Source organism: Podarcis filfolensis, assembly GCF_964270895.1.
Source record: "Podarcis filfolensis genome assembly, chromosome: 6".
In the NCBI taxonomy this organism is placed as follows: Eukaryota; Metazoa; Chordata; class Lepidosauria; order Squamata; family Lacertidae; genus Podarcis; species Podarcis filfolensis.
Genome location: NC_139609.1, coordinates 11,114,636 through 11,131,238, shown reverse-complemented (window position 1 = coordinate 11,131,238; position 16,603 = coordinate 11,114,636). Strand labels below are relative to the sequence as shown.

The 16,603-nt window shown below is 46.0% G+C and overlaps 1 protein-coding gene across 1 annotated transcript in view; it reads left to right on the top strand.

The window, feature by feature from the left end:
• Nucleotides 1–16,603, top strand: part of NIBAN1 (niban apoptosis regulator 1) — a 96,714-nt gene that overhangs the window by 78,952 nt on the left and 1,159 nt on the right. Inside the window, exons 9-14 of the mRNA XM_083620083.1 lie at nt 989–1,176; nt 2,388–2,549; nt 3,562–3,672; nt 7,012–7,119; nt 11,970–12,081; nt 12,825–16,309. Of these exons, the coding sequence (XP_083476209.1) occupies nt 989–1,176; nt 2,388–2,549; nt 3,562–3,672; nt 7,012–7,119; nt 11,970–12,081; nt 12,825–14,350 (2,207 nt within the window). The 3' untranslated portion in view covers nt 14,351–16,309. The remainder of the gene's footprint in view (nt 1–988; nt 1,177–2,387; nt 2,550–3,561; nt 3,673–7,011; nt 7,120–11,969; nt 12,082–12,824; nt 16,310–16,603) is intronic.

The window sequence follows — 16,603 nt, the reverse complement described above, 5'->3', positions numbered from 1 at the left end:
GATGCATCCTTTTCTCAGAACGCATAGAGAGGCACTGTTCCAGTCCCATAGAACAAGTGCTGCCCTTGTTGCCAGTGACTCCAGTGTCTGGATTGAGAGTCAAGAGTTACAACTGTACTTCATAGTGCAGTCCTATTACTTTGATCCATAGAACTCAATGGGAGACACTGCTAACTAAGCTAGACACAATCTGCATATTCTCATGACGTGCAGGATATAGAAAAAGGTTTGTGTATTGATTAATCTGTCACTGATAAATGACTATATACAGTCGTACCTTGCTTTTGGAGCAGCTTAGTTCCCAAACGTTTTGGCTCCTGAACGCCGCAAACCCGGAAGTGACTGTTCCAGTTTGCAAACTGTTTTTGGAAGCCGAACATCCAATGGGGCTTCTGCGGATTCCGATTGGCTGCAGGAGCTTCCTGCAGCCAATTGGAAGCTGTGCTTTGGTTTCCGAATGTTTTGGAAGTCAAATGGACTTCCGGAATGGATTCCGTTCGACTTCCAAGGTACAACTGTGTGTGTGTGTGTGTGTGTGTGTGTGTATTAAATTTCTGTTTTACAATTTAAAATACTAATTTTACATCCTAAAGATAGTAATTACTTCCCTCCTTCTCTTTCCATGCTTCATTTTACATATCATAAATCCTTGCATATTTTCAGAAACTATACTGTTCAGTATTCCATTATTACATCCATCATAACTTATTTACCCTGTTGAATTTATCTTAATGCTGCCAGCGTTTTCAGCTGTACACAGTTATTTTCCATATATTCAATAAATGTTTTCCAATCTTCTTTAAACATATGTTCTTCTTGTTCTCTTATTCTATATGTTAAGTCTGCGAGTTGTGCATATTCTGTTGACTTAAGTCGCCATTCTTCTTTAGTTGGTACCTCACTGATAAATGACTTTAGGTGTCCTTTGGATTTTGATAGCTCTTCTTGTCCTTGGAGCCTCTAACTCTGGCCTGCCTTAAACTTTCAGAGAGTATATCTGAGCCCATGCAGACATGTTGCGGCGAGAGCATCCAGCCCTTTCTGGCTTCCATCCTGGAGGAGCTCATGGGCCCAGTGAGCTCTGGCTTCAGCGAAGTCCGTCTTCTCTTTGAAAAAGAGGTCAACGAGATCAGCCAAAATTTCCAAGAGACAAATGACATTGCAAAGCTGAAAGAGGTATGATAGCCACGTGATGTGACCTTTGGTTCAGTCCCCACCTGTTCACCCAAAAGGTAACAGTAACCTGTCTCACAGGATTCTTTTCAGGAGGAATAGGATAAGGGAATATTGCTGCCTGCCGAGAAGCCTATTGAACAAGGTTACAAATGCTAAGCTACATTCCATAAGCCGTAATTGTCATCTGTTTGTCTGCAGCCATTATCTTCCTACTCAAAGGCTCAGAAAGAGCCAATGTACATAATTGTAAAGGCTGTGGCAGTATATAGTCATTACTGCAATTGGAATTACAATTCTTAGATCATCTCAAGGTGATACTGTATATGGCATTTGTCCTGTAGCTTGCCCTTGCCACTTTACATTTACAGAAAGCAAGTAGCTAGTTGGGAGCAATAATATTAACAACAACAACAACAACAATATATTTATACCCTGCCCATCTAGCTGGCTTTCCCCACCCACTCTGGGCGGCTCCCAACAGAATATTAAAATGCAGTAAAACACCAGACATTAAAAACTTCCCTAAACAGGGCTGCCTTCAGATGTCTTCTAAAAGTCAGATTGTTGTTTATTTCCTTGACATGTGATGAGAGGGTGTTCCACAGGGCGGGAGCCACCACCGAGAAGGCCCTCTACCTGGTTCCCTGTAACCTCAACTCGCAGTGAGGGAACCGCCAGAAGGCCCTCAGCACTGGACCTCAGTTTCCCAGCTGAATGATGGGGGTGGAGACGCTCTTTCGGGTATACTGGGCCGAATTAAGATAGTGGCATCTGGGTAGAGGATCTTTCACCCTTTGCCACTGTTTTTGTCTTGGTCAGACTTGCTGTCACCATGTGCCTGCTGTTCACATTGGGAGGAAAGTTCCCGTGGTGGCAAATTTGAAGTTTAGTTTGACACTATGAGCCCCTTATCACTCAACTACTTAGCTCATTTGCACTATCCTTATGACATCAATACAACTAACCCAATGACAACTAGGTCAATAATGGATCAGTCGCATTATTGGTTGACCTATTCTATGGGGCTGACATCCTCAGAAGCCCAGCTCTACCTTCTCTTGGCTGCTAGGTCAGTCATTACCACTGGATCTTCAGGGCTCCTGAGCAATCAATTCTTTGCCTGGGATAACACTCTTAGCCACTGTGTTTCCCCAGTGCAAAGTAGTTGCATAAACATTACTGAAAACCTATGGATACTGTCTTCCTGACAGAACGTGAAGCACCTGACAAGCCTGCCCTATGACTCTGTGAAAATGGAACCTTGCTATCTGAAAGTTGACTTCCTTCAAGAGCAACTCCAGGACCTCAAGAGCCGCTTCAAATTCTATGATATTGGCTTGGTTATTCAGATGACCCAGAACGTCATGCAGGAGGTACTGTAAAATTCACATTTATTTTGACAGTCAGCCTAGTTTTTGGTCTTGGTGCGTGCACCCCTTATTGTTGTCAGTGGGCTCAACACACATTCAGATTACTGGCCAATTTCCAGTGGGGTAGTATTGATTTCTAAGGCATTAAAGGTAAATGGACCCCGACCATCAGGTCAAGTCGTGACCGACTCTGGGGTTGCGGCGCTCATCTCGCTTTATTGGCCAAGGGAGCCAGCGTACAGCTTCCGGGTCATGTGGCCAGCATGACTAAGCCGCTTCTGGTGAACCAGAGCAGCGCACGGAAACACCGTTTACCTTCCTGCCAGAGCGGTACCTATTTATCTACTTGCACTTTGACGTGCTTTCGAACTGCTAGGTTGGCAGGAGCAGGGACCGAGCAACGGGAGCTCACCCCGTCACAGGGATTCGAACCGCCAACCTTCTGATCGGCAAGTCCTAGGCTCTGTGGTTTAACCCACAGCGCCACCCGTGTCCCTACATTCTAAGGCGTTAAGCACTCCCAAATGCTATCTGGAAAATGCTTCGCCCCGTCAGAGCCAAACCCGCATTCTGACCAGCCGTCTCAGAAATCCAGATCTGGAGTGTGTGCCTTCTAAGCCAAGGTCCCTAAGCTCTTAGTTCAGTTACTGGAGCAGGAAGTGAAGATTATAGAAGTCACTGTTGTATCAGGCGAGGGAAGAAAGTCAAGCAAATGGAAACTATATCAGACCAGATTGATGCAAAGACTTCATGTTGCCTGCCCATCGCAGGAGATGATGTCACTGTTCCCTTCTGTGCCTGAAGAGGATTCACAGAGGATTCACAATAATCACCAGGCTAGATCCCATCCCCAGACCGCAAGGCTCCTGAATTAGGCCGTAGAGTCTCTGACAGAACCAAGATGATGATGGGTTGTTGCCAGAAGTGCCTTGAGGTTGATGTAGGTTCATCTTGGTGACTCTCGGAATTTTGCAGGCAAATAAATATGGCCTCTTATCTCTCAATGTGTTTATAGCTTATGGAAAATGCTGTATATACCTTCGATTACCTGCTGAGTCTAAGTCATCATAGGGATGCGGCCAAAGTGTCAACAGCCATTGAGAAAGTCAAACTCCGTGTTCTTAAGGTATGCTGTTTATTTACTTATTCCTGTCCTCTGCAAAGGAAATCTAGGGGTGTAGCGTCTATTATAATTATATATATCACCACATTTAGACTTGTTAGTCCAGTGGTTCACAAAGGGTGTGGCAGGAGAGGATGGCAAATGGGGTGGGAAGACACAAGGAGAATCAAAGAGATATTTAAACATTTCAGGCTTGTTAATAATATATTTTGGGAATGACTCATGGTCTTACGTAGTTGCATTGTTTCATACTTTCAGTGCTCCCTCTTAGGAACAGCCACTGCTCATATTATAAACATGTTCATATTATAAAGTAGTTGAGTTCTATGTTACAAATCAAGCACTCCTGGGGGTTGTTTCTTTTTGTTTTCCATTGTATTTGTTAACAGTTAAAAATTTGGCATGGGGCAAACCAATTTTTTATTGTGGCCCAGAGGAAAAAAGTTTGAGAGCCACCGTATTACGACGCTTGTTACCCGGAGGTCTCCAAGCAGCTTCAAACATATGTTTTAAAAACACTAAATACTAAAAAATGAACACATCCGTGCAAAAATTACGACAGCACACTTACAGTTTAAAAATAAATTATCATCTTGGTCTATCAGAAGCCTAGGAGAAAAGGTACGTTCCTTAAATTTCTTTTAATGTATAGCTTGGACATGTGTTTCCATTTCTTAGCATTGGTAAGGAGCTGGTGTGTGAAGGGACGCTGCCACTGAACCCCACTCCCACTTGCAGCTAGACCAAATGGTGCGGGGGGGTTGTGAGGTCAGGGATGTGAAGATGCACTGGCAAAACCAGTCTGTCTCTCTTGCGTGTCAAGACCCCGAGGCCTCCCCCTTATGTTGAATAATAACACCTGGACACAGTATTTTAGGTTAATGGGCAAATAAAGGTCACAACTTTATTGGTTACAGAATGTGAGTGGTATTGGCTTATTAGGCATTGGAATTGAATCGACTATACAGTAGTACCTTGGGTTAAGAACTTAATTCGTTCCAGAGGTCCGTTCTTAACCTGAAACTGTTCTTAACCTGAGGTACCACTTTAGCTAATGGGGCCTCCTGCTGCTGCTGCTGCGACGCCGGAGCACGATTTCTGTTCTCATCCTGAAGCAAAGTTCTTAACCCGAGGTAATATTTCTGGGTTAGTGGAGTCTGTAACCTGAAGCATCTGTAACCTGAGGTACCACTGTATCTGACTCCTGCCCGCCATGCAGGTAGTCCAGTAAGGGTCAACCACCAATAGGGGGAGCCCTGTTGATGTACATCAACTAAGAGCTCCCCCAGGGTCCCTGATGGGGTCATGGCATGGCCCTAGGCCCTAGCTGGGCTTCGGACAAGATCCACAACCCCGGATCCCTCTAACGGAATACCCTTAAAATGGAGGGGCAGGTGATGGTCACAATCTCCACTCCCCAGAACCAGGTTCTACCAATGCGCCAAGCCTTACAAAAATTGTGAGGATGGCTACGAGGTAGGTGAAAACTGAATGGCCAGTGCCAATTTGCCAAGTGGAAAAAATCCTACCAGGCCCCCTGAACAGGCGACCAACCGAGGTCCATAGCAAGGCCATGATGTCGAACGCATGAAAAGAGGGCAGGAGAAGGAACAAGAAGGGAGAGCCTCCGGCGACTGCTTAAATGAGCTAAGCCATGCCCCTTGGCCAGCTGGATTGGCTGGCTGGGGTCCGTGACGCGACCGGGGGCTCCCTGTGTGCAGGAGGCCATGTGGCCTGTCCGCAACACCGCCCCACAAGGAAGTGGAGCGGCCTTGCCAATGCGTTCACACAGTTGCAACTTCAATGCTGCCCTGCGCCTGGCCAGGTGAGCTGTAGCGACGCAAATCCACCATGCCAGGCACTCCTGTCCAATGCTAAGAAATGGAAATACCGTACTTTTCTGTCTATTAGATGCCCCCGTGTATAAGGACACCCCCCCATTTTGGGGGACTCAATTTTAAGAAAATGAGGGGAGAAGGCCCAAAGTTGTTGAGCCTCGCCCCTCACGTAGCTGCGGAAAGGAAACACTCCCTAGATCATTTCCTGCGCGCAGGTAGGGAGTGCTTCCCTCACGCAGCGGCATCGGGGGAAGCTGCGCGCCACTAGCCAGCGCCCCCGGATCGCTCCCTGTGCACAGCATGTCTGTGTATTGGACGACCCCAGTTTTTTGACATGATTTTTGTGTCAAAAAACCTCGTCCAGTACACAGAAAAATACGGTAAGTGTTCATAAAGGTAAAGGGACTCCTGACCATTAGGTCCAGTCGTGGCCGACTCTGGGGTTGCGGCGCTCATCTCGCTTTATTGGCCGAGGGAGCCGGCGTACAGCTTTGTGGCCAGCATGACTAAGCTGTTTTTGGCGAACCAGAACAGCGCACGGAAACGTTGTTTACCTTCCCGCCGGAACGGTACCTATTTATCTACTTGCACTTTGACGTGTTTTCGAACTGCTAGGTTGGCAGGAGCAGGGACCGAGCAACGGGAGCTCACCCCGTCGCGGGGATTCGAACTGCCGACCTTTTGATCGGCAAGTCCTAGGCTCTGTGGTTTAACCCATAGCGCCACCCGCGTCCCTAATGTTCCTAAAGTGTTCATAGTACATATTAATAGATATTCGGGGAAGAAATATCTTCAGTGGATCTGAAGGACTCTGCAACGCCGCTCCATCATACCGGCCACTCCTGCTATTATTGGTTGTCTCATTCTGAATGTAATCATGCAACAGCTCTAGCTCGGTTGCAAAAGAAGACACAATTTCTGTTGTTTTAATAGTGCGTGATAAGTTGTGCTTTCCTTTCCCCCCCAGTTATTAAAAGGTCCCGAAGCCCTGTCCTTCTTTGTGCCTTTCACCCTGCTGTAGCCATTTTGTAAATGTGTGGTTGGTGCGTATCCAGTTGTTGATTGGAATGAAAGCAAAAATTAATCTGAGGTTTTCTAATCTACAAGATTAGAAACAATCTGAAGGTAGAGTAAATGTAATAAAAAATGCATCAGATGCTTCTTATTTTATTAATAACACTTAAGATAAGTGAGTCATGAGTGATAGAACAAGGAATCTTTTGAGGAGGTGTGTGTGTTCACTTCTTATACACACACAAACACATACATTTATTTTTAACATGTGGATTTTATAGATTGTGCACATTATACTTTGCAAGAACAAAAGAAGGGACTTGGTTAAAGCAACTGTTTCCAAAGACTTCCTGGAATAGTTCGAAAAGAAACCATGATTGCCATGATTTTAGATGGGGTTTATTTTGATTTTGGGCAGAAAGCTGGGAGACGTTTGCCAGCACATTCAGATCTCACAGCTGATTCTATTTATTTATTTTTATATTGACAGCAATATGACTATGACAGCAGTACCGCCCGGAAAAAGATATTTCAGGATGCCTTGGTCCAAATCTCATTGCCCACACTTCAGCGGACATTGGCTTCAACGTGTAAACCGGTAAGTTACAATACCTGTATTTGAATTGAAAGGAGAGGAAGGATTTGCATACTGAAGCTACTGGGCTTATCACTGTGAATGGGCATTTAGATAATAATAATAATAATAATAATAATAATAATAATAATAATAATAATTTATTTATACCCCGCCCATTTGGCTGGGCTTCCCCAGTCACTCTGGGCAGCTTCCAAAAAAATATTAAAATACTATAATACATCAAACATTAAAAGCTTACCTAAACAGGGCTGCCTTCAGATGTCTTCTAAAAGTCTGGTAGTTGTTGTTCTCTTTGACATCTGGTGGGAGGGCGTTCCACAGGGAGGGCGCCACTACTGAGAAGGCCCTCTGCCTGGTTCCCAGTAACTTGGCTTCTCGCAGTGAGGGAACCGCCAGAAGGCCCTCGGTGCTGGACCTCAATGTCCGGGTAGAACGATGGGGGTGGGGATGCTCCTTCAGATATACTGGACCGAGGCCGTTTAGGGCTTTAAAGGTCAGCACCAACACTTTGAATTGTGCTCGGAAACGTACTGGGAGCCAGTGTCGGTCTTTCAAGACCAGGGTTATATGGTCTCGGCGGCTGCTCCCAGTCACCAGTCTAGCTGCCGCGTTCTGGATTAGTTGTAGTTTCCGGGTCACCTTCAAAGGTAGCTCCACATAGAGCGCATTGCAGTAGTCCAAGCGGGAGATAACCAGAGCATGCACCACTCTGGCGAGACAGTCCGCGGGCAGGTAGGGTCCCAGCCTGCGTACCAGATGGAGCTGGTAAACAGCTGCCCTGGACACAGATTTGACCTGTGCCTCCATGGACAGCTGTGAGTCCAAAATGACTCCCAGGCTGCGCACCTGGTCCTTCAGGGGCACAGTTACCCCATTCAGGACCAGGGAATCCTCCACACCTGCCCGCCTCCTGTCGCCCAAAAACAGTACTTCTGTCTTGTCAGGATTCAACCTTAATCTGTTAGCTGCCATCCATCCTCCAAAAAAAAATTTACAATGTCTTTTAAATCACAGAATGGGCTTATGAAGCCTTGGTCATCCTCCTTTCCTGCTCTTGGAGACAAGGAAATATATTCTGACTTTAGGATGCGTTTCTCAAAAACAGACAGTACCCTTTCCCCTTTTTGTTATGTACAGTTCGGCATAGTAAGTCATTGCTAGTGCATTTGTGGCATTGACTTCTATTACAAAACACAAGTGGTTGCAATCAGAAGAATGATCAGGGTGGGAAGATACTTTTGTAGTCTGGCACTGACCAACAACAGCGTGTAGGATGGAGAGGGGCAAGTGCGCCACACCCCAAACAGTATTCCTGACCACAGCCATACAAGCAGACGAGTTTTACATTTTGACAACCCTCTATATTCTGTGGCCTCAAGGGAGCTATAAACGCAGGTGGCGCTGTGCTTTAAACCACTGAGCCTCTTGGGCTTGCCGATCAGAAGGTTGGCAGTTTGAATCCCTGTGATGTGCTGAGCTCCCGTTGCTCTGTCTAGCTTCTGCCAACCTAGCAGTTTGAAAGCACGCCAGTGTAAGTAGATAAATAGGTACTGCTGTGGCGGGAAGGTAAACAGCGTTTCCGTGCTTTCTGGTTTCTGTCATGGTGTCCCATTTCACCAGAAGCAGTTTTGTCCTGCTGGCCACGTGACCTGGAAAGCTGTCTGGGGACAAACGCCGGCTCCCTCGGCCTGAAAGTGAGATGAATGCTGCAACCCCATAGTTGCCTTTGTCTGGACTTAACCATCCAGGGGTCCTTTACCTTTTTACCTTACTTTCTTTGTAGTACTTAGTTGGATAAAATTGCATACACCAGATATGTGGTAAACTTCTGTACATTTAGCCTAAAAGGTGGATACTAAAAATTGTGGATTTCTGACACCTGTGGCAGTGTTTGTCTGGGAGTGGGAGTGTGTAATGGCCTTGAAGCTACACAGAAAATACAAGAATTGCAGACAGCATCTTGTTTCACTAGGCGTGAGGACTATGAAGACAGCGCTAGTTTTGTTCCTCCTGCACACTCAAAACATGCACAATGAAGTTATGGCTCCTTTGTACCCCATAGTCGCCTTTGAGTGGACTTAACTGTCCAGGGAACTTTTCCCTTTTACATATTCTGTGACCAAACTGCACCAACATTGGAAGATGTAGTGATTGATCCAAGGTTCGTTGGAGGTGGGAATCTTCACTGATCTAGACACAGATGAAGCCATATGAAAAGATAGTATCATACACACATACATATGAGCCATTTTGGTCATAATGATAAGCTGTGGGCAACACAGGAAATTGATTCATTTGTATTTCCTCTTCCTTGCATTTCCCAATCTCCTTTGCATGGAGGGGTGCATAAGATCTGATTGGGTGAAAGCAGGAGGCACAAGAAGCACATATAAAATAATAGAATTTTAGAGTTGGAAGGGGACACCGAGGGTCATCTAGTCCAACCCCCGGCAATGCCAGAACAACTACTTGAAATAAGCTCCATTGCCCTTCTTGAAATAAGTTCCGTGAAAGGTTTTTAAAAGAGGCAGCCTGCTGCACAACACTGCTAGCCCACAAGGTGGCTTGATAGCTCAGTCAGCAGAGCACGAGACTCTTAATCTCAGGGCATGGGATTCCTGCATTGCAGGGGACTCACCTACGTAACCCTTGGGGTCCCTTCCAACTCTGCAACTCTATGATGTTTACCTTTGAACAGGTCTGAAATATACTCGGAGTCGAGAGTGGATTTCATGCTCTTTACTCAGCTCATAGTGGTGAGGAGGGATGGAAGTTCCGCCAGAATGTCTGCTTTATATACCGTATTTTTCGCCCTATAGGGCGCACTCGCCCATAGGGCGCACTTATTTTTTTTGGGGGGGGGAATAAAGAAAAAATTTTTTATCCCCCCCAAGCCCCAAAGAGCAAAGAAGCCATGACAGCGAGTGGGGTGGATCCCGCTTGCTGTCCTGGCTTCGTTTTTAGCCTCGGGGCTGGGGGTCCGGGAGCGAAGGCGAGGTGGTGCTCAACCTTGCCATCGCTCCCGGAGCTTGTGGGGCTGGGGGCGGGGGCAGCTCGGGCTTCCCCCGACCCCCGACCCCAGAACGGGTCCGGGAGAACAGGCTGCTATCCGCAAGCCTTGGCTCTCCAGGCTTGTGGATATCTGCCCGAAGCCCGGGGCGCGCCCCGCTGCGTTCCCTGGGTTTCGGGCTGCAGGCTGCTGTCTGCAAGCCTTGGGAGCCTGGCGGGAACTCCTGCCGGGCTCCCAAGGCTTGTGCAGAGCTTCCTGAAGCCTGGAGAGCGAGAGGGGTCGGTGCGCACCGACCCCTCTCGCTCTCCAGGCTTCAGCGAAAGCCTGCATTCGCTCCATAGGACGCACACACATTTCCCCTTCATTTTTGGAGGGGGAAAAGTGCATCCTATAGGGCGAAAAATACGGTACATTATTTACACAATGGGCCCCACGTGATTGGCTAATTCCGGGATTCACCTGTAGGCCAATCAGGTTGCGGATTCACTTCCACCTGGAGCTGGATTGGGTGGCTCCTGTGGACAAATCAGACTGCTGCATTCTGGATCCTATTGTTCTAGGACCAATCAGACTGCTGCATTCTGGATCCTATTCCACTTAGTACATAACAAGGTCTTTCCTTAGTTAGCTGCTGTTTCGCATATTCCATGCCCCACACAGAGATAATAGTCTTTGTGAAGGAGAATGTGTGCACAACGTATGTGTCTAATTTGCAGCAAGTATACAGCTTGGCGGGGGCGGGGGGGGGGCGGGAAATGCCCGTCGTTTCCCCTTGTGGAGCCATCAGCTGAATTCTTTTTTAAAAAATGTTCTTATTAGCAATTTCAACATAACAAATTATCAAAATATATCATATTCATTATTCCCCCCCTTCGAACCCTCCCCCCCGAGACTATCCTCAGCTCCTCTCTCTGATTTCTCAGCACATATTATTCTCTGCATGTTATGAAATTATAAATCTCCTTACATTATCTATCTACCATGTTATCAACCAATAAATTTGGTCAGCCATCAGCTGAATTCTGCCAGTATTGGTCCTTACGGCAAAAATGGTAAGAAATAGATGCAGATGGTATAGCTGTCTTTACAAAGGAGGCATGAAAGCAGCCGATAAGAGAGGTGGAGAGAGTAGTTATTAGTACAGACTTATCTCCAAGCTGAGGGACGCGGGTGGCACTGTGGGTTAAACCACAGAGCCTAGGACTTGCCGATCAGAAGGTCGGCGGTTTGAATCCCTGCGATGGGGTGAGCTCCCGTTGTTCGGTCCCTGCTCCTGCCAACCTAGCAGTTTGAAAGCACACCAGTGCAAGTAGATAAATAGTTACCGCTCTGGCGGGGAGGTAAACAGCATTTCCGTGCGCTGCTCTGGTTTGCCAGAAGCGGCTTAGTCATGCTGGCCGCATGACCCGGAAGCTGTACGCCGGCTCCCTTGGCTAATAAAGCAAGATGAGCGCCGCAACCCCAGAGTCATTTGCAACTGGACCTAACGTTCAGGGGTACCTTTACCTTTACCTTATCTCCAGGCTATGTTCTTGAGCTAGTTTAGGGATTCTGTCTGTTTTGTTTGCTTTATTTGCCAAATGATACCAGTTCTTCCTTTTTCTTTCCTCTCAAACTTGAGCCAGTGCTCTGGGTTTCTTGCCTCGTTGGAAAGAACTTTGCTCCCTTGGCTTGCTCACTGTTTCCTGCAAATCCCTCCCCTGCTCTCCCACTCCCTCTGAAATTTCTTTTGGCACACATCTGGCTTGGGCCTCTTTCACACATGCAGGAAGAACTCCGATTTTCTGCAGTCGGGACGTGGTCCTTTTTAATCCTCTTGACATTGTGTCTCACCACACAGGAGCTCCAGAAATACGAGCAGTTCATTTTTGCCGAGCACAACAACGTGATCCAAGTTGAAAACGTCTACGAAGAGATTTTGCTGCAAACTTTGCTCGACGAAGCCCTCAAAGGTAACTTCGCTTTCTGTGAAGTAAGAAACTGGCAGCCGCTCTCGAGATAGGAAGTTTGGCTTTATCCATTTAGTTTCTTCTTAGATGGTGGCCCTCCTTAGATGGTTACTGATTCTACGGGTTCCACCCCCCCCAAAAAAAAGAAACCTCAGAGCTTTTAGAGAGTTGGATGGTCTGCCCTACTGCTGAGCAGTTCTCACCATTATAAAGTTTATCCTAATCTTTAGCTGAAATCTTGATTCCTGTCATTTTTACCCATTGGTTCTACTCCTGCCCTCTGGAGCAACACAGAACGACTCTGCTCCATCTTCTAAGATGTCTTCCAGACCCTTAATCTCCCCCCTAACAGGCTGAACTTTTCAGGGGGTGGAGACAGTCTAGGCTCCTGAAGCCATGCCTTATCACCCCGCCAATATCTGCCCCCCAGCTCTCGATGCCATGAAGTCCACGTCCCTGACCTACTTCTCGCAACCACATCCAGCAGGAGCCTTTGTGTAACGCCCCCTTTACCTCCTGTCAAGCTCTTGCCAGTCCCTTCTGCCCTCTAGACTTAGCCAAGCTTATTCACGAGTGGGATTCAAGGACAGAAACCCAGCAAATCAACAATTTATTTGGGAAGGGACAATCCTCACCTCCTGGGTTTTCTAGGATTGTGTGTCATTTTCCTGCTTTCCTCTCCACCCTTACACATCCTTTGGCTGAATTTCTTTTCTCCCCACTTTTTTTGTTTATTTCCTGCTTAGTGATAAAAGAGGCTGCCCACTTGAAGAAACATAACCTTTATGAGGAAGTGCACTTGCCTTGTGAAAGTGTTTCCAGTCTGAGTGATCTAAAGACCCCTTCGGGATCAGCGCAAGCCAGCCCAGCTAGGAAGCCTTCCACCAGCTTGCTAGAGACATTGGCTACTGACGCTCAGAGTAATGAAGTGTTTGCCCCGGAAAAAATGGCTCAGGATGGATGCCACGAGGCTAGGAACAAAAGTGAAGAGATATCCAGTACTCTATCTAGCATTCCTACTGGAGGAAGGGAAGAGAAGGTGGACCCACAGCTTCTCACTGTGGTAGAAACAAGTTTGGGTGGAAGCACAGAAAGTGAAAATAAGGTACCCGAGGAAGAGGAAAATCTTCCGGTTCTTGGAGGTGTGGATGAAATAAGAAGATTGCTCACTGTGACTATTGAACTGCCAGCAGATCCTCCGTCTGAGAAGAAGGAACAAGTTCATGAAAGTGGGCTTCTAACGCCACAGGAACCTGCAGAAGCGAAGGATAAGGAAGAGGAAAGGAACGTAGAGGTATGCCAAACAGATGAGTTGCATGAACCTTCTGAAGAGCGTTTTCCACCCAGCACAGAAGCTGCCGATACAAACACAACAGCTATTTCTCTTCCACCCAGTGAAGAAAGTGGTCATATAAACGTGGCACGAATTTCTCTCCCACCCAGTGAAGAAGGGGATTATATAAACGTGACAAGAATTTCTCTTCCCTCCAGTGAAGAAGGGGATTATATAAACGTGACAAGAATTTCCCTTCCACCCAATGAGGAAGGGGACTATATAAACGTGACAAGTGCCTCTGGGGAAGGACGCTACATTACTCACCCGGATCGTTCCATGGTGTGTGAAGAACTAGGTCTTAGCCCAGGGGCAGAGTCTGAGTCAAAGATCAGCGTATGGTACACCGATGTGAAGAGTGACAGCCCTGATCACCAATCTCATACAAAGCCAGATGCTGAAAGTGGAAAATCTGGCCAGAGGGAAGGAGACCTTTCCCCTCTTCCTCATGTCCCTATAGAAGAGAAGTCACAGGTAGAACAACATGCTGAAATTAGAAAACATGACCAGGAAAGAGAAGAGCTTCCTTCTCTTCAGTCAGTCCCAGTAGATGACCATTTCCAAACAGGGCATTATGTTGAAGATCCAAGATCTGACTTTCCGGAAACAGAAGTCCCCTCTCTTCATTCTGTTCTGACCGAAGTGGATTCTCTCTCCTTCCCGGGCTGCTCTGCTGAAGCACAGGAGTCCATTTTGAATATTGCAAAGTTGGCAATAGCGTCAATAAATCTGCCAGTTTCTCCAGAAGCCAAAGAGACTGAAGGTAGTGATGCGGAGGTGTCAGTGAATTTAGACGCCAAAGGCTTCAGCTCTGTTCAGGAGGAAGATTTGAAGGAAGCAAGTGTGCCTTTGCCAATTGCAGAAGATGCAGTCGAAGGGGAAAAAGACAGAAGGGGAGATACCGGGGGCAACTGTCTTGAGCCACGGTCTGAGGAATGAAAAAGGTTATCTTGGCTATCTAAAGCCCATCCTTGCAGGTTTTATGATTGGAGTACCCTTAAAATTAGAAGAGAGAGGTCTATTCAAACTCTCAAATCCTATTCGAGAGCACTCTTACATGTTGAATCTCCAGCTCCTTGAGAATGCTGATAGTCTGAATCATCTTTCCTCTGCCACTTACTACTTCTTGTTCGTCGTTCGTTCCCACAACTTGGAAGCTGGCCTCCAAAGATTACTTGCTCTCACCAAAGTGGTGAAGACTTGAGTGACCTGTCAGCGACAGAACTCATTAAACATTTGAAATTGCTTTAAAACTGAGAATATATTCATTGAGGCTGATGACCCACGCACGGGAATGAGACCTGTAGTCAGGGGTCAGTAGAACTTACAAGGACCTGATAAAATCAAATAACCATTAAGGGAGAGTAAAAAACTGCATGAAACATGCTAAGAAGAAAACGCTGGGAAATCTCAAATGATGGGGTTTGCTTATTGAAGTCTTGCACAACATTGTTGTGCATGTAGTTTTGACCTTTGATATAGCTGAATGATTGCATCTGTATTTAAAAGCTTGGGCAGATTTCCCACCCCCACCCCCCATTTGGCAGATACTTTGACAGTGGAGTGGTCTGATTCCATTCCTCATCGTTGTGGTTGCTATATTTAAAACTGCTGGAATAGTTGGGGGAGGTTTCTCTATCCTATTCTTCTGCACCTTTTGCAGAGCACTTTATACCTTCTTTCCAAAGAAAATGACAGATGTTTACAGCGACTGGTAACCCGTGTCTACAGCTAGGTGCTTTCGCCAGGGCCATTAAAAAAAACCAAAAATAAACCAATTTTTGTCTCAACAGTCTACGTTCTATACCAAGAAGAGCAGCATTATGCAAAATGCATATATTATGCAAAATAAGGAGATATGCATATTTGTTACATTACATAATTCATTCCTATCCTTTTAGACATGGAAAATGTGCACGATGTCAGATCCCTCCAATAAATACCTTTGCTCTTATTGGTCACAATGCTGGAAGCCAGAAGCAGGCAAAATGGCGTGCACATTTTTTCTTGTACCTCTATAAATAAAAGGTCTGGAGATTTACATTTTTTTTAAATTTTTTTTTTTTAAAGTCAAGTTGAAAATCCAGGGAGGGGTCCTGGGACATCCTAGAAGCAGGGACAGGTTACAGTTATCTCTGAGACTCTTAGTTTTGTGGTTAAATATGACGGTTCAGCTGTCTAAAACCAAGGTAGAAATGTAGTCTATCTGGATAACAAATAATACACCAGAACAAAGGTCCTAAATTAAGAGGTAGCACTTATGAAGCTGATTTCATCCTTAGCATAGATTCAGAAACGTACATCGTTAACATCTTTTGAGTGATTCTTCTTTGCCAAGTAAATATGCCCAAAATAGTGTGTGGGGGTGTTTTGCCTCAAGTGGCATAGGCAAAGGGATCTTGTGACATGCCTAGAGTGAATTAGGAGGGCCTGGCAAGGGCAGAGGGTCAGAGTGGCACAGAAAACTTGTGTCAGATGTGTGGTATTCTCTTAGTCTGTGATATACCCACTGGAAAGTTTGGCATCGCTACCATGATGCAAGAATAAAATAAAATAAAATAACAGGACCTGATGGAACTAGCTCTGAATTGTCTGTATTTGACATAGGCAACACCAGTGGATTAATTCAAGGGGACATTAAAAAGTTACTTCAGTTGAAGAGCGGTAGACCCACGAGTGCAAAGAGTTGGCAACTTAAAAAACAACCCCCCCCCCAAGAACCATATTGCAAATGTGTCATAAGCCGGACTGGAGTTAATTTGTATATTTTAATGGCATTTAATTGATTTTGCATATCTTGAACATGGCAGAGATGAAAGCTTATCATTGGTGAAAATATAAGTTAGTGTACGGTATATTTGACATTCGCATCACATATGAGAAATCTGAAAAGCCATCGTAGAATCACAGAATCATAGAGTTGGAAGAGACCACAAGGGCCATCGAGTCCAACCCCCTGCCAAGCAGGAAACACCATCAGAGCACTCCTGACATATGGTTGTCAAGCCTCTGCTTAAAGACCTCCAAAGAAGGAGACTCCACCTCACTCCTTGGCAGCAAATTCCATTGTCAAACAGCTCTTACTGTCAGGAAGTTCTTCCTAATGTTTAGGTGGAATCTTCTTTCTTGTAGTTTGGATCCATTGCTCCGTGTCCGCTTCTCTGGAGCAGCAGAAAACAACCTTTCTCCCTC